This window comes from Dermacentor variabilis, chromosome 8 (assembly GCF_050947875.1).
Source record: "Dermacentor variabilis isolate Ectoservices chromosome 8, ASM5094787v1, whole genome shotgun sequence".
NCBI lineage: Eukaryota > Metazoa > Arthropoda > Arachnida > Ixodida > Ixodidae > Dermacentor > Dermacentor variabilis.
Genome location: NC_134575.1, coordinates 15621366 through 15639756, shown reverse-complemented (window position 1 = coordinate 15639756; position 18391 = coordinate 15621366). Strand labels below are relative to the sequence as shown.

The 18391-nt window shown below is 46.1% G+C and overlaps 1 protein-coding gene across 2 annotated transcripts; it reads right to left on the bottom strand.

Annotated features, from left to right (window-relative positions):
* Positions 1-238: 238 nt before the first annotated feature.
* LOC142589698 (BTB/POZ domain-containing protein KCTD9-like) lies at positions 239-17798 on the bottom strand. 2 transcript variants are annotated; one of them, XM_075701243.1, is made up of 11 exons: positions 17541-17798; positions 17096-17217; positions 16625-16671; positions 14383-14470; positions 12558-12754; positions 11752-11819; positions 11138-11311; positions 9789-9938; positions 7037-7151; positions 2474-2607; positions 239-407 (listed from the first exon to the last, which is right to left on the bottom strand). In XM_075701243.1, the coding sequence occupies exons 1-11, from the start codon at positions 17643-17645 to the stop codon at positions 360-362; spliced, it is 1248 nt and encodes a 415-aa protein (XP_075557358.1). In that variant the 5' UTR covers positions 17646-17798; the 3' UTR covers positions 239-359. The 2 variants fall into 2 exon arrangements, with proteins under 2 accessions (XP_075557358.1, XP_075557359.1); XM_075701244.1 differs by having other exon boundaries at positions 11138-11281; positions 17541-17796.
* Positions 17799-18391: the final 593 nt, after the last annotated feature.

The following is an 18391-nucleotide window of genomic DNA, read 5'->3' as shown; positions in this document are numbered from 1 at the left end:
GATAGATAGATAGATAGATAGATAGATAGATAGATAGATAGATAGATAGATAGATAGATAGATAGATAGATAGATAGATAGATAGATAGATAGATAGATAGATAGATAGATAGATAGATAGATAGATAGATAGATAGATAGATAGATAGATAGATAGATAGATAGATAGATAGATAGATAGTTTCGTAGGAAAGTTCGTGCTGCACCCTAAGCTTTAAAAATGAAAACAAGGAAAGAAGGCAAGTGGAGTCGTGGTGTTTCGTCTACGCCATAAATCGGACGGGTTCACTTAGATAATTGCGATGTGGTGCCTCTCTTCGGCCGAGATTGCGAGAAGACGCTTCGCATGTCGCCAGCCACTAGCCGAGGACCACGTCTTGCAGGTTGCAGCTGGACAAGTTGCAGTCCTGCAAAGTTCAAAGGTGCGTGCTGTCTCAAGGGAGGGATAGTTTAAACTATAAAAATGGGACAAGCGATACAGTCCTTGTCCAATGTATACTGGCTATGTTGCCCGCTTCCACCAACCTTACCACAGGCTGTTTAAGGAAGTTCCTGTGGTGTGTCATAAGTTACACAACCCTAAGGAATGAAAAGAAATCTCGTACCTGCTCACCATCCAGAATTAAGCAGTGCAGAGATATCAATGGGCACCGCATCACACAGCCAAACGACACATACGGTTAAGGTGCAGAGTAATATGTATACATTTCACGAAAGCTATACATTCCTCTAGCCTAACCAAAGCATACTAGTAAGAAACCCGCCACTGCTGTTCTACTATCACAGTTGCTGTGTATATATATATATATATATATATATATATATATATCACCGTATAGATACTGCAAAGAAGCATTCTCGGGCAATTCAAAGGCAAACTTCAACTTGGTGGCTGTGGACAAGAAGGACTCATGAATGTATTTCCCTACCTCTTCAAGGTCATCAGGAGTTAGTGTTTAAGACGAATAAAAAATCGCCCACATATCTAAAGACACGGACTATGAGGTCGAAAGTAAGCCCACCTATGTTGATCGTAAGGATCATCTATGTTGGTCCTACTCGCCTAGTTTAAGTAAGACACTTCTGTCGTTTGATTCATGTGACTCTAAGCTGGTCAAGTGGGGCGTTGCGTTGTCATGCTTGAGGTCATATCTTGCCAGGTCATATAACCTAAAGGTCCAAACTAGTTTCTTCTCCCCGGTATTACGTCTCCGTAATATAGGTGTTCGGCAGGCCCTACGCCAGGCTATAGCTGAGTCGCTGCTGATCTTGGCTTGTAGCGCGAAGTGAACATGGACACAGAAAGGAACAGACAGGACGAGCGCTATCTATCCTTTCTGTCTATCCTTTTGCATTACGCTGCTGAAGGCCATATGCCACCGTACCACTGACACGGAGATTGAAAAAGCAGAAAAGAGAGAGAGGCGAAAGTTTGAGGTAATGCCATATAGTCCATCAGGTTTCGCATGGGATGAAAAAGGTGGCCGGAAAATTAATTCGGTGTTCATGTGATTTTTTTAAGCGCCCTGCAAGATGTCGCGCTAATGCGCCCTTTTTAACGTAGATAGACCCAAGAGTGAAAGATGCGGCATGAAGCACAGGCGCACGTATGTGCTGTGTAGAACACAGGTAGAGAACGAGTTTCTGCTGACCTGTGGAATGTTCAGTGTGGGGCAAGCCGGAATAGGTATTAATAAGCTTTTAATGGAACACTTTAACTCACTAGAAGATGGCAGCGGAAATGACCTGCCAGTTCATTGTAGGTAATGTGTGAAGAAGTGCAAGCCAATGTTCGATAGAACGAGGGTGTTAGAGCGAGCTAAGCACCAAAAGGCACGTGAAATCTTGGAACCTTCCTTGATAGCAAGACATGGCCCAGATAGGTGCGCCAGCGAACCATCAGTGTATCCTTTCAAGAAAGGCCTTGATTTTTCGGTAGATAGGGGCTTGGCGAGGGCGTATTCTATGGTCACGTGGTTATAATTGGGCTTGCGCATGCGCATTGTTTGAAGAGGCAGCATTCTGCACTAGGCCTGTCTTCTACTTTGGTGTCTCGTCCCTAGCGCAGTTTACGTTCCCAGAAAATGACTTACCAACTAGCCTCCCAACACACTTTCCTCGAGTCCTACAGCGCGCCGCCTAATCTCTGAACCCGTGTTATGCCTCCTATGGTCGAAATGTGCACCACAAGACAGCGCCACTAACGCTGCTGGTTGCGTACACCATACACCTCTGGAAAACCGGTATTCCGTAAAGGGAGTCTAGAACACCTAGCGCATGTGGAGCGTTATAATATGGTAAAACATAGTGCTACAATGTGCAAAGTAGGGTACGTAATATACGTGTGAGATAGTGCACGAGTAGGGTAGTGTACAGGAAGTCATGGTAAGGCCTCAGAGATGCCTAGGGAAAGATCATACAGTGCCTGTGCCGGTTATTATGAACTGTAAATCGGAATCAAGCGGTAACTCACCACCATGGTAGCGTCGGTAAGGACTGCGCCGCGCATGTCGCAGCCTACCATGCTGGCTTTCTTCAGAAGCGCCCCCTTGAGATTGACGCCGTACATCTTGCTCCCGTCCAGCACGGCGTCCTGCAGGTTGGCCCCTGTGACGCCGGTTTCAACGGGTCAGTCAGTTTATTCGGACATTTGTCAGGGAAAGAGACAGTGATGAGCGTCACATGTTCCTACACGGCACAACGTGTCACCGTTTACGGAATGCGGGAGACGCAGACGCGAGTAGCAGAGCTGGTAGCGCCATCTTGTGAGGATGAGTTTAACGAGAACGCACCAAAGTATTGTTGCTATCTTGGGCTAGTACTAAAGGCATCGGCGGTGGCATAATCACAGATGCATACACGTTGTTCCATACATATACCAGGCAATGCTACGCAGGCTCGACCTCCCACTGCCCGCATTGGCCAATAAAAATAGCGCGTCAGATAAAATATGCAGGAGACATTTGCACATGCCACCGATGGTTTTAGTCACATTATATGACACACTTATTACGTGGAAGGCTTCTCAAATCAGAAGCTACCACATAGGCTCGTGCAAGGGCCGCAGTTTTGACGAGTTGTGGCACTTACACGGGACCGAAGCTTTTGGTCAAAATGGTGCCGTTGCACCATTGTACCATTGCATCAGAGGTCAGCGCGCAGTTCTGCGTGCAGTTCTGCGTGCTGACTGTGCCTCGGTGAGGCCCAATGAAAACGCGCCAAGTGTCTCAACGCCCTCTCTTGCCCGCGAGGTGTTCATAACCAGAAGGACGCTCAGCAGCCTTTAGTCGGCCACTCGGCCCTCCCCCAAAATCTCAAGTTGGCCCACACCCGTAATTCAACTTGCCCAACGCCCAAATTTCAGTCGCCCCTAAATCTTAAGTGACCCACCCACAGATTTCAAGATGGCCCACCATTAAATTTAAGTTGGCCCGCCTCCAAATTTCAAGTTGACCTAACCACAAATTACAAGCTGGCCTACACCCAAATTTCAGTTGGCCCGCCTCCGAACTTCAAGTTAACCCGACCCCAAATTTCGAGTTGACCCACCCCTAAATTTTATTTGGCCTAACCCTACTATAACTTTCCCTATGTATTTTCTAAGAAGCCCTATCCATATTTATGGGTATTCTCTTCTTTATTTTATTATTTGCTTTAAATAGTCCCTGATCGATTAAAAGCTACCAGTCATGTACATTTACACTATCATAACGACTAAATGCCTTAACTTTGCTAAGCATTTTTCTGCAGATGCAAGGCTTCGCGTGACAGGGCTGGGGAGTTTGCCAAAGAATTAAAAATTGCACAGATGCCGCAGACTGAGAGAATAAGTTTAAGCTTAGATTTCATTGGTGCTTTAGAATGACGAAGAACATATGATGACGATGTAGGTGACAACAGTCACAAGACCCCGATCCAGTGTAGAAGAAGGAATGACGACGACGGCACGTCGATGTAATATGACGACAGTGAAATGGCGACCAGTGCGTAACGACGATGGTATGGCAACAATGAGCTGATGATGCAGTAACCATGACGATGGCATGACGACAATGGGATATAGAAGCTGGAATGACGACGGGGTGACGTCGGTGGCACGATGGCGATGGAATTGAGAGCGACGGAACGACGATGACAGCGGCGTGATAAAGATGAAACGACAACGAAATAAGGACGATATAGTGAAGAAAACGGAACGATGATCGCATGACAACGAAGGAATGATGAAAATGGAATGCAGGCAATGAAATTGCGACGACGGAATGGCCCTGACGGCATGACGATAACGGTGTGTTTGTGCTGGAGTTCGCGTCCGCTCTTACGTATACATAACCTGCCGCCATGGGCCACCCAGTTTGCACGATATTCGGCGCTGATTTGCACTCCATTCGGTGCCCACTAATCATACAAGACCAAAGTAGCCAGCAGCCAACATCCGCAAAACGAGGGAACTGAAAGAAAGTTTCACAGTTAAAGACAAAAAAATAACAGCACCCTGGCAAATGGGCCATCACCAAGGGATAGGCAAGTGGCATTTCTAGTTGCCGAGAGCACGGAGAGGGGAAGAGAAGAGTGGAAAGAGGCTGCGGTGAGGAGGATCGATCATGATGAGGGCCTCACTAAGAGCTACGAGGGCTGTTGAATAAAGATTTTCCCTGTCCCACTGCTCTTTAGTGTGCACCAAGTAAATTTGACACAGTGCTAGGCTGTGGCCTATACGTCTCTATAGGTCAGCGAAAAGTTTTCAGCTCTTTCCTAACAGCTACGTTTCTTTTTAGCCGGTCTGAGGAGTGAGGAAGGTGGAAACTGGGAGCCACTGGAGCACAGGGCAGTTATTAACTCTGAATTTGAAAGTTAACACATACCACCAAATTTTTCAAGAAATAACGATGGTGTGTGGGACAGATGCCCCATCGTGTGGCGTCATTAAATGCTGGCATCGGCAGTTCAAATGTGGATGGAACTTAGTCGAAACAGTAAGCACTCCCGGTCGACCTCGTTCAACCATCGATGGGGATGCCGTTACAAAAATGAAACATTACCGCATAGCGATTCAAAAACTAGCATAAATGCTCACGAACAGTGTATTGTGCGTAGATAATATTATTCGCGAACACCTGCACATGCGAAAGGTGTCGGTGAGTTGGGTTCCCATAGCTTGTTTTCTGCTTTTCGCAAGGAGCATCGAGTAACCTGCAGCAGCGAACGTTTGGCTACATGCTTTAAAAAACAAAGATGGTTTATTTTTGGAAAATTGATTACACTCGATGAAACATGGATTTATTGTTATGAATTAGAAAATAAATTCCACTTTAAACAATGTAACTACTTTGGCTCACCACCCCCCAAAAAGGCACGCGTGCAACTTTCAGCTAGCAAAGTGATGCTCACCTCTCCTTTCTTTTTTGAGATCAGCAAGAAGTGGCAATCACAAATTTCCTGCTGAAAAGTGTCACCGTGACGGAGACCTATTATGTTAACTTGCTTAGAAAATTAGGGGAAGCCATCAAACTCACCAAGCATGGCGTGCTGTGAAAAGGCGTCCCGATCTTGCAAGGCAATGATCGTGCTCACAATTAGCATGTTGCACATATGGAAGCACGCTCCCGTAGACGGCAGGCGACAGCGCCCATTCTCTTTGAAGCCTCTCCCTTTACAACCAGCCGCCACCGACAACAACAGCACGTGACGTCACTCTACTAACCCTTTAAAACTAACACGCCGAGGACGACGAGGCCGCCTTTGACGAAGATAGCTCCTCCTATCGAAACGTTGGCCAGCCTTTCTGGGGCACCTTATCCCTGTTTATAACCTTTATACTGTTTCCGTAGATATGAAATTCCTCACCATTTGCCGTGAACTCCCAACCTTGCATCCTCAAATTTCAACCTCTTCAAATATAGGAAGTTATTTTTCAAAAGCACGAAGTTTCCTGACGATGACATGCTCATCGCTCAGGTTCTGTCATGGCTCCAATGCGATGACACAGAGTAGTATCAGGTTGTGTAATGCTCCAAGAGTAATATCCACAGCTGCGTAAAACGATGCCAGGAGTGCATGGCTCTCAGTGGCAACTATGTAGAGAAAGCCCACAGGAAGTGGGTCAGTGGAATTTTTTTTATTAAAAGCCCCTCCTACAAAACATTGCCTTAAAAAGGCACGGCAACCTTAGACGGCCTACATTTAAAGAGCCAACGCGCTGCTTCTTTACCGATAAACAAATTACTAGACCCGAGCAAACGATGTCTAATTTAATTACGTCACGGCCAGCCGATGCGGGAACTTCAAGACGCCTTCACGACACGTCTACCGTTTTCTGCGTCTTTCCTGGCTTGCCAATTAAGCTTCTCCAACGGGTAAAAGTCGTCCCGTTAGTGTTTCAGGAGCGTAATTCACATCTTAACTTTATGTCTCTTTTTAGTATTCATTTCAGCATGGCTATAGCCACATAGTTGGGTTTAAAAAGTGCAAGACAAGAATTTGATTGAATGGTTCATTCATTCGTTCGTTCATTCACTCATTCAATAAAGTTCATGTCCCAAAGCAGCAATATGGGATAATGTATAGAAACCGCAGTGGAGGGCTTCGGATTTATTTTCGTCATCTCTCATTCTTTAACGTATATCTAAATCCAGACACACGAGAGTTTTTGTATTTCGCCCCCCGTCAAAATGCAGCCAGCCCGGCTGGGAATCAAACCCTCGACCTGGCACTGAGCAGCAGACTGCTATTAGCCCCATCGTGGCGGTTAGGAACAAACTTCACGAAGGGCATTAGAATGAAAGAAAGTCAGCAATAGGGGGGGGGGGGGGGGGATGGGACGACATCAGCAACAAGATTCAATGGTGATCCAGCGGTAAATGTGAGATAAATGCGTCAGCATTCTGTCGCACCTCTATGAGGCCCCGGATCCACGATTTATACCATGTTCATCACATTGCAAAGTACGTGTCGTTCAAGAGCTCACTTCGACACGTTTAATGCTAACGCATTAAAACTTGCAATGCAGCAGGCCCCAGCGAAGCAAGTGGCGTACCTTCGAGGTTAGCACTGTTGGAAGCGATATCGCCTTGTTGTCCCAGAACACAGTGATTCATGTTGGCTCCCGACAGGTTAGCGTTGTTCAACTTTGCCCCGAGAAGCTGAGCTCTCTGGAAAAAAAGGGGCAACGCAGGCATAAACGAGGAGAACCTGGAAAGGTCATCATCATCCTTATCATATTTGTTGTCAGTAATCTTTGAACATTCAAATGGCAAGGTGCAGACCTCGTAACGACCGATAACGGAGATAGATAGATTTCGCCTGGAACGGAGGAAACGCACGCATCAATGAGAGAGAGAGAAAAAAATAAGTTTTGTTCACGATGTACTTCCTAGGTGTTATCTCCAGACAGCACTTGATGCAGGGAAAGAATGTAAGGCTTTCATCGTTCACCTATTCTATGTTCCGTGAAAAACAAAGGCCGTCTCCAAGTTTCCTGGTTTCATTTATCATATGCACATTATATTACTTGGGAATAATGGAAAATATTTGGAATGCAGAAAAATAGAGTTGGGCAGGCTACGTAACGCGTAGGGCAGATAAACGGTGGACCATTTGGAGCATTAGGGTTACAGAAAGGGAAGGAAAGCGCAGTCGAGGAAGGCCGAAAATTAGGTGGGGTAACGAAATTACGAAATTTGCAGGCACAACTTGGAAACAGCTATAGCGCAATACAGGGGTAATTGGAAATCACTGGGAGAGGCAAAATCGCTGGGAGAGGCCTTCGTCCAGCAGTGAACGTAAGAACAGGCTGCTGCTGATGATGATATGATTCTATACCGTCATCCACAGGCGTTTTCATTCCCCTTGCACCCATTACATAACAATGAACTTCCACAGGCCCCGCGGAACTTGCAATCTAAATGACGCGAAGCTTCTCTCAGTTAGCGAGTTGGCAGCGATAGTAGATGGCACAAGGACAGCTTCAGCTTTGGCTGCAAGCAGTCTGTGTCACGAGGGAAGAGGCGGTGTATGATGCCTGTCGACGGCACGCTGTTGAGAGGTGTATACACTGATAAGTACGACAGATATGCAAATATGTTTAGCATCTCTTTAGCACTTTCGTCACAGCTGGCACGTACCAATTCTGAGGAATCGGCCGAGAATGGGTAGATTGCCGGTGGCCCCAAGTTGTCTATTCGGGCACGGACACAGTGGCACACACCCAGAGGCGCATACAAACAACCAGAAGTTATATCGTCTAGCTGCTAGGCGAGCAAAATTCTACGACCACTAGGACCCGGAGATGAAGCAAAGAAAGCATCGCTGTGATAAATTACAGGTTATTTCTTACACCACCTGCCGAGTTGCATTCCTTCCTCTGGATGTTAACATGGTGATCGTATTAGAGAATGTGGTCGTTGCTTGTTTTCAACGTATTCGGGCAGGCGTTATATTTAATATCGTGTTTCCCCCTCCCCCCTTATAGAGTAGCCAACCGGACGGCTGCTCTGGTTAACATCTCTACCTTTCATCTCCTAATTCATTGTCGCTCTCTCCCTCTTGATTTTAATGAGAACGTGAGTCATGTGTCCTTTCTCTACTTTCATTAAGGCTACGAGAGGCACCGTAGTTGAGGACTACGAATTAATTTGACCACCTGGCCTTACTTAACGTTTTCCGGAAACATGGTACACTCTCGCGTCTAAAAGTGAAGCTTTTCTTTGCCTCTTCTATCGCTTCCAGGATGCCGGCTACTGTGTTGCTGATAATACAACAGCTTGTGGCGTTGGGTATGCGTCATTGGAGACATGCCACCGAGTATACGCCCGAACCGACGGAAACCTGGGTCCGAGCAAGTGCCACTGAGTGTGTGCCAGAATAGACAACTTGGGGCATTAGGGTACGTGCAAATAAGCATGTGACACTAGGCATGTGAGCATACATGGCCTACAGTACGGAATCGGTATTCGCCGGTGGTTAGGTGCCAAGACAGATAAGCCAAGCAAGGGGCAAAATGGGAAGAAGTCGGCAGCAGTAAATTGAACGAGTCAGCTACAGATAAGGGAAACGGAAGTCGGCAGCAGCAAACTGAACAAGTCAGCTGCAGATAATGGAAACGGAAGTCGGCAGTAGCAAATTGAACAAGTCAGCTACAGCTAGGGGAGACGAAGTCGGCAACGTAAGCAGGCCAGTGCGTAAAAGAAGGAAGGCAGCAGACTGGGACCAGAGAGTGCGGTGAGAAATCTATTATAGGTGTGTTGAGGTACCTATAACAGAATAATATAGTAGTATAGGAAGAATAAGATGTGACCACATTTCGGTAAGCATAACAAAGGCTTCGCTTATCACCCACATACCCATGCGCGTGGTATCTGCCATCTACATTTTTTTGCATTCGGCTCCTGCAGTAATGATGTCACCGCGACCTGGAATCCGACCCGCAGTCTCGATCGTGCTTGCTAACATGATCGCGTAGCTCCTAAACCACTGTGATGACGTTTACATGTGCTAAAACTTATTTGCTTTTGCACGTTACCACCCCTAAAATTTTTTTTTCAAAATTATAACTTCTTTGTTTCCTTCTTTTCTTCAACTCGCCTTTCCCGATTTCCTTTTTTCCTACACCTTTGTCAGCAGAAGGATGTTCCCTATTTAAACTCGATATTAGAAGTGTTCCGGCTGTTCAATGATAGTTTTCGATTACGATCGGAACTTTTCTGACGTTTCGAAGCGTCCCTTAATTTTCGAGCTGCGGTGTTGCACTCTGCGCACACGCGGCGAAACCCGTGCACAGCCGTGGTCACCTCGAGCTTGGTTCCGCTCAGGTCGGCGCCCTCGAAGCAGCAGTGGCTGAGGTTGGTGTGGGACAGGTTGCAGTTGCGCAGTTTGGCCCACTTGAAGTTGATTCGGTGCAGGTCCAAGCTCGAGAGGTCGGCGCCCGTGAAGTCCGCGGCCTGCGTTAGCGAGTACGGCACTTTGATTGGTCCGCCGGGCTTTGCCTATTCAATCCATCGTAGGGGAGTTCTTTTTGTTTCGTTTCTATTCAATTTACCGTCATCATTTGTGGTAGCACAAATGTCACTGTAATGCATTCGTCTGCATTCAGTGCCATAATCTACAGCTAGCATTCATTAAAGATATATTAGTAAAGTGAGCAGACGACTGCATGGAATAATTAAATTGTGGGGTTTCACGCGCCAGAACCGCGATATGAAAATGAGGCACGCCGTAGTGGGGGACTCTGGAAATTTGGACCACCATTACAATCTACATTAATGGAAAGCATTTCTGTTCATGCCGACCACGCACCTCTTCCCAATGCTTTGATCGACTTTGATGCAATTTCTATTTGACTGTTCGCTCTCCTGTTATAATCATCATTGGCATTGAAAGCATGTGTATATAAAAATAGTGAGTGGAATAATCTCTTACCTGATCGCCGGCTCTCCATCGAACACCTGAACGCTATTGCCTAAACTTCTTTCTACACTGTTTCTTTTATTTTTCAACGTCACATCAGTTTTTCGAATTTCATATTTGTCATTTCGCTTAACATCTAATTGCGTACATGTATGTACATATATGTATTTCCGCTTACAGGGCAAGTGCAGCGAGTTGCACTATTTTCCTGTGAAGTTGACTTTGGCGCATGTAGCAGTTTCTCATATTGAGGTCCGCTATCACTATGACTGTTTTCAGGATTTTTCTTTCCTTCTGTCTCGTGTTTTATAATATTGCCTTGCCCTCATCCTTGAGCCCTCAGGCTTGTATCATTCCTATTAATTAGTTCGTTAAGTGATTCATTCATTCATTCATTATTCACTAATTAACTAATCAACCGGTAAATAGCACATCTGCAGCAAGCTTGAGCGCACGAGCGAGGCAGCGGTTCTGCCTTGAGAGTCACGTGTATGCCTAGCGCTCCTGTTGAGGCAACATTCCGTGCTTGTCGGAAGAAAACCGAGGTTCACAGGAACGTGGACACTTCTTTTTGCAGTTATCTGCAACTATCGAACAAGCAATGTCTCTGTAGCCTGCGTTTCAACAAGGCTCTACTAACGCTATAGCTCCACGGAAGACCTCCCTTACTCGACGACTGTTGATCCTTCCGCCACCTATGGTTCGCAAAAAAAAAAAAAGCATGTATACATACCTGGAAACGAATGTCGGCAACGGGCATCCTCGCAGTGGCGTATATGACGTCATCCCGAGTAAGCGGCCGGTTTCCTCCGCGCTCTCCAGGACTCAGACCGAGACCGGGCTGGGCGTCGTTGTTGTTGCCGGTTCTCTTTTCCTCCTGCGAGTCGTTACCGTCGAAAAGGGCTCCCTACAACAAAAAAGTTACCAGGGCGAACTATGGAGCTACTGGCAAGCGACGAGCAGTGGTACAACATGCACCTACAACATTGCCTTCGTCTTTCCGCATTCAAACGGCTTCGTGACTTTGAAGAACCCGCCGCACAGTGGGTATGGCGCTGCGATGCCGATCTCGACGAGCTAGAGCTCGCGGGTTTAACGTGCACCTACATCTAAGTGCGCGAGCATTTTTTTTTTTTTTGCGCGTCTAGTCATTGAAATGCAACCGACGCGGCCGGGGTCGAACCCGGGTCCCCGAGCTCAGCCGCGATATGCCACACTCACTGCGCTGCAGCGGCGGGTGTGTTTTCCTTGAACGTCTCTTTAACTGAATACTCATAGCGTGCGGCGTGTTGAAGCACTGCGTCACAACCTGCGAGCAACGCAGCGCGCCAATCACAGGTGTGTCACCTTGCTGAGGGCTTCGAGGTCTTCGACCAGGCTCTCGATCCCAAAGTACTTAGCTTCCTCCAGAACACCTGCAACAGAACAGGTTCTTCTGAGATAATTAACTTTCGAAAAACTCGAGTGAACACAATTTTGTAGGTACTGTACACACGTAATGGGACAGGACAAATAAGAAAAAGCAGCCTTGACGTAGACCCACCCCATACGCGCATTTACTGGAGAATGCGGCGTTACGCCGATGCGAATCTGGCGCCAAATTCACAAAGCTAATCGTTCCCAAATCCACTTCGACCCTGCCCTGCCGCCTTCGCTAAAATAATATGTGCAGCATCAGGATTGGCTGGAATTTCTCTTTGCGAACAATTCCTGCGCAGCAGCTCTTTTGTGAATATGGAGCCTGACGATGGATCTGACCTGTGTGTGCGAGTTACAATTAAGCGTATGTCACCCAATATGGATATGGTCCATAGGCGTTAGTTATCCGTAAGACGAGGCGCTTCGTTCTGTGTCTGTGTGTGCTGTGCGCGCGCGTTCATATTCCTGCCTATACTATGTCGGGCTGTATGAGCATATTTTACTTAAATTCATTCTCGTTCACTCTTCTCAATCGCGATTTCTATATTTTTCTTTTAGCCAGACTATAACTTTTCCATTTGTTCTATATGTCGTTTATGTAAAGCGATAACGGTAATGCGTTGCTTGGTTCGCCTTAACCAGTGCCTCCCACCCCCCACTCCCCCCCAAAAAAAATGAAAAATGATATCCACATGGCATCCATGGGATGTGCCGGAAAGAGAATGAACGCGCACCTGCTGCCGACACCCCCTTGTCGAGCACGAGCTTCTTGTAGCGAAGATAGTTGAGCAGTGGCTTGAAATAAACCGGGTCGCGGTCGAACATGTAAGCGCCCTGCGTGTCCCTCTTGACAGTCAAGTACGCTGCGTTTGGTCCCTGGGAAAAGATGCCGGCGAGCCTGGAACGGGGATCCGAAGAAGTGAGCGTGGTCCTGGAAAAAGACAGAGCGGCTATAGTTTAGAGGTGTGCTCAACTAAAGCTCTTGCTTGGGCTAGTTGGTTCATGCTTGAATGAGCGAAGAGCAAGGCGCAATAGACGAGGACAGAAGACGAGCACACAGGCGCCGGTCCCTTCCTTTCTGCCCTGCATGGTCTATTCTAGTATTCTAGTATTCTAGTTCTAGTATTCTAGTTTAGAGGGGATGCTTAAGCTCGGGTGACCCTATCCAAATGGAAAGGAAGCGAGAAATCGTTTTTTTTTCTCGCCACACACTGCACTGATCATTATTAAGTTTGTCGTGTATAAAAGAATGTAAAATCTATAATATCTTTACCAAGTAGAATTCCTTTTTTTTGTTTTGTTAGGGGGTCAGCTATTAAAGAAAAATGTTGAGATGGGCGAAATTGAAAAAAAAAACATCAAGCACTAGGTTATCAACCCTGTAAGTCAGTATTATAGATAACGACCTCACAAATATGTAGACAGCACTAGCTAATAAATCTAAAGCGGACAAAATTGGCGTATCATGCACGGCCCTCGACTACACCTCTAATTTGCGAGCGGTGTGCAGTTGAGAGACTTTCGAAAACCATCGTTAACATTTAAACACAGTGATATGTCACATTTATTTCTTTTCAGATTGTCTAACAGATGCAATTTATAAATATAATAAATTTAATACTAATTTTACCGGACATCGGCCATTGTACTATTGCGACTGCTGCTTTTGGTGTTGCGTTATCGATTTGTAAACTTCGTGCTTAAATTTTTTTAACGTACCAATTTTCGGCAATTGTTCTTAGTCTATGAGGTCCAAAATGAAGGTTATGCTTCTTACGTTTGCTAGCATTTAACTTTCTCAATTGCAACAAATATCTTTCAAGTCGACCTCGAATTCAACTGCACGAAGCAGATATATTTATTCAACAGGAGGCTTTACTGATACGGGACAACTATAATTTCATTGTCCAAATACATATAAAACGCGGTAATTCTCTCGTCTGATAATAGCAGAATTAATACGAATGAAATATGCTGCGATTTATGGTGTAACATCTATTACTGTTGCCGGCTGATAAGATTCGGGCCGGAAGAGTTGGTTATAAGGGTCGTATTATTCTATTAGAGTTCTATTGATTATGTTAAGTATTGTACTATTGCGATAGTAAACATATGGACACTGCAGGCGCATTTCTGCTGCCGGCGTCACCGGCGCCGTGATGTTCCGTAAAAAGTCCAAGCGCGATAACATCGCGGCCGCACGCCGTATGCTGTGGGTGGAAGCTTGCGAGAGTGAGCCGAAGGTGTTGGCTCGATCTCACGCACGAAAAGCAGGAACGCGGATATATATATATATATATATATATATATATATATATATATATATATATATATATATATATATATATATATATATATAGAGAGAGAGAGAGAGAGAGAGAGAGAGAGAGGATGAAGGGTTCCCCCGTATCCGCCATCAATATGCGCCGCTAAAATAATACAAATAGTAAACATACCTACTCATCCAGACCTTTGGCAACCCTCTCACACAAGCATCATTTCCCGGTAAACTACCACAGTTACATGCCTATGGCGGATCACAAAAGAATTATCACTCACTTGGTGGTGGCGAAATACTGCCCGCCCACATTGAGGAGAACCCACTCCGAGTTGCCAGGCGGCAGAGAAGGCACCGGCATTGCTGGCGCTAAAGAACAATAAAAGACAAAGAGCAAAGACTAAGATTTCTTTTAATGTTTTCAACCTACGGCCCCATGGCTTTATTTCTACTGAGGGCAACAGCACTCCACACTGACATTTACGAGTCGAAGCAAATACGTAGGGCGCCCCAACTATCATGCAACAAGATTTTTTTTAAATATTCAAGTGCCACATAGGGGGACAGAACCAAGGTAATGTTGTTTGCCGTCGCTTGGAGATACTCAGATTATTTATTACTCGATTAGATACTCATTCCGCCTAATTACATTTAGTCTCAATGAATTATTCAACTTCTCAAATATTATATTTAGGTTAAAAGTGTGAATAAGAGAATTGTAGCGCAACATGAAAACTGCCGATAAAGCTTTCTGTTGCTCAATGCGTCCTACATTTTGCTTGTACTATCTTTGCTTGTAAAGTGTCCCGCTTCTTTCTGTGTTTAGCACCCCTACTTTGGCTGCCAAAAAGCAGCTGGCGGTATCGTCAAATAAATAAATGAATAAATAAATAAATAAATAAAAGTTTTTCCGAGTGTGAAAGAAGCTCGCGATACATACAAAATTGCCGCGCGACTGGCTGCTCCAGGAACTTTGCCTGCATTCGTGGGCTTCATTGGCCCGAATGAAGTGTGCCGAACGAACCTGTATATAATATAAGCCAACTTTTCCCTATGCGAAGTTTCTTATTCAAGTTGCTCTCCGATGCACGTCGTCTGCTTCTTTCGCGAAAAGATGAAATCCTCCATTGCTGTCTATCCACCGCGATGACACGCATAACCGCACAGAACAAGACTTTCGACATTCGTATTTTTCATTTTTGGGCTAGTAGGCGGCTGCATCAAGACGATTTGAGAAATACGAGACACCCAACGCATGCCGTGATAGGAGGCCCTCTTTCCTTTCAAGTTTGAACCTGGATGGGCTCTTTCTCGGCGCGGCCCCTAGGGGGCGAGCATTTAGTTGGAGCCGGCAATATTCTTGAGCACGTACACGAATACCCGACAAAGTGGACGCGAGGATGGCTACTGAGGATGCTTAATAGGCGGTGTCCAAAAGCCGACGTCTATGACGTGTTTCCGCTCCCGCAATCACTTCCACCGCGTGCAACCAGCAGAAGCATAGCCTTCAAGATCTGAAACATTTATCCAGAGGGCGCCACCACTGGGGCGTGGATTTGGACACCCCTTATCGGTCAACCAACGCACGCGCAACGTGGAACATGGTGTGTTCGCTTCCCACTTGCGGTAAGTTATCGCTTCGTCCATTCTGATTTTTCTTTTGCTTATAATTTGCACATTTCAATTCAACAAGTGATTTCTCTTAAGCCTTATCTGACTTCATTGACGGTCTTCTTCCCAGACTTTCCTCTAGGAATTTTAAAGCGCAGCCCTTAGGCGCCCGATCCTACGGCGAATGTCGGTGTTGTATCTCGTACCCGAGCGAATGAGTACAGCGAAAGATGAAAGCGAACGCGGAGAGCAGCGGGGGATGAGAGACGGCGATAGCAAAGAAAGCGCGAGGAGGAAAGCGAAGGAGGAGAGTGCAGCGGAACCATGAGGCGGAAAGGGGAGGAGGAGGGTATGGCGAAAGCGTGAGAAGAAAAGCGTAATGCCGCGCAAGACACGCTTTGTGGCGACGATGGCTACGAGATGGCGCCAGAGTAGCAAGCATCGGCTGTTTGGAAACAAAACGCTGCCTGAGCGGAGATCTGTCTGCGGTTGCTGCTGTGAGTCGCGCCCACGTGTCACCCGTGCGCTGCCTCTCGTGATCTCCCGATTAGGGAGGCTGTCGCGCCAGACTTCGCTCCATTTGCAACGTGCCACACGAGACAGATCATCCTCGCCAGGCATTATGCCGCGAAATGAAACGACGTATAGAGCTGCACTCAAATTTCTATTTAGGGAGTACCGTAATCGTCGTTTATTTATTTATTTATTTATTTATTTATTTATTTATTTATTTATTTATTTAATAGAAAACGCTGTATGGAGGAGCTGGTACTGATTTCTTAGGCATGGCACCGAGTTAGGCAAGTTCGGTGACTGTAAGCGCTCGGTATCCTAAGACTACCAATGCAAAATAAATTTGATCTTCTTCCTTCGCGAGAATCCAGAAAGAATCGCAGACGAGTTGCAGCTTACCAGAAATGAAGTCACCGCCTGACGACACGTAGAGGACGTCCATATTCCTGAAAGGCACCGAATTTTGCCGTAAGTCAACGATTGTAGCTCTACACGCTACATGCACGTAAAATAAAGCAGTTTCGTGCTTGCCGCTGCTCTAATATTCCTCAAATTCGCAACAGATCGCCATTTTATGGTCCGTACCGTTCAAAATTACGCTTAGTACTGTTGTTCGCGGCATTTGTCATGTTATACTGAGCGGTGCGAACTATAAATTGAGGGGTCTTGCTGTGAAGATTGAGCAAGAACAAGGAATCGCTATGAGCGAAATTGATTTGATTTATTGGTTGATTTATTGGTTGATTGATTGATTGGTTGAGTGATTGATTTGCAGGGCGAAATGCAGCGCCTTGTATTGCCTGCAGACTATGCAACGCTCTGAATCCACTTAGGCACTAGGGTTAACGCGAGTGGCATCTGAGGACTTGCCTCAGCTCGTCGATGCTTCTAATCTCGCCGCCATTCTTGGTGAAAAGGCGCTTCGCTTGAAGGCCGAACTTGGCACCGATCTCCTCGAGCAGCTTGTCCAGAGAAGTCGGGACGGTGAACACCTTCACACACGATAAAGTGAAGAATGGCGTACAAATCACAAGACGACGTATGCGCGCATACAACGTGCAGCCCTTACGAAAAAGAAACTGCAACCACCGGGAGTACTCACGAACTTTGTCAAGCCCTTGCTAAATTTTGCCTACGTCTTTCATTTACCACAAGGTCTAAGACTTTCTTTGACTTACCGCAAAAAAATAAAAAGAAATAAAATGAATAGTTGGAATTGTCATGTAAGTACATAGATGTGTATACCTCCCCCCCCCCCCCACCCACTGTGACATATAATTAATCCAAAGACTCCAAACCGAATATTACTACCTACCTGCCATTCAGTGTTGTTTCCGTTGCGGTAGACGAGAATTCGTTTCGAGTCATTCGCGTCGGGATCTGCATCTTCATCAGTTCGCGGTCGTTTAGCATTCGACATGTCGCTTAGCTTGATCGAAAGCCACAAGTAAAAAGCGTTGTAAAAGATCCACAGAACGGTGCTATAGAACGGCTGCACACAGGAGCACCACAGCACGCGACAACCCTTCGAAATCGCGCGCGGAGATTGTGGTGATGATGACAGTTTGGCTCTCTCACGCACTTCTATTATGGTCTCCGAGAGCGGGTGGGGCACAGGGCTTGCGTGGAGGAGGAGGAGGAGGAAAAGAAGGAAGGAAGGGTAGGGAGGTCAATCAGATGCACGTCCGGTTTGCTACCCCACACGGGAGAAGGATGAAAAGAAAGAAAGGACAGGGAGGGAAGAAGGTACTCTCAGTGTGAACAGGTGTGGTTCTCTATCACTTAACGCCTATAACCAGTCACTGAGGCCGGTCAGTCGATTTCAGGGATCGTAGCGATTGTAGCAATGCCCGCGTCGCTTTGTGCGTATTGTCAATCTCATAAGCGACATTGTTTTGTATGTGCGTAGACAAGCGACGATGGCTCGAACGGAGTTCTTATCAAAAATAAGGAAAAATAAATATAGAAACGGTTATGCATTGTACCGACGGCTTGGTACCGATAGTAAAAATGAGAGAGAAAAATAGATGCAAGCAAACCTAATATTGTAAGCGCTGTAAAACTTCATAACGTTGCGACAAGTTATGAGATGTCCTTCAGTTTTGCATAATACATGGCCTTCGAGACATCTACGGTGCGTTGTTGCAACAATGCGGTGCTGTTTAA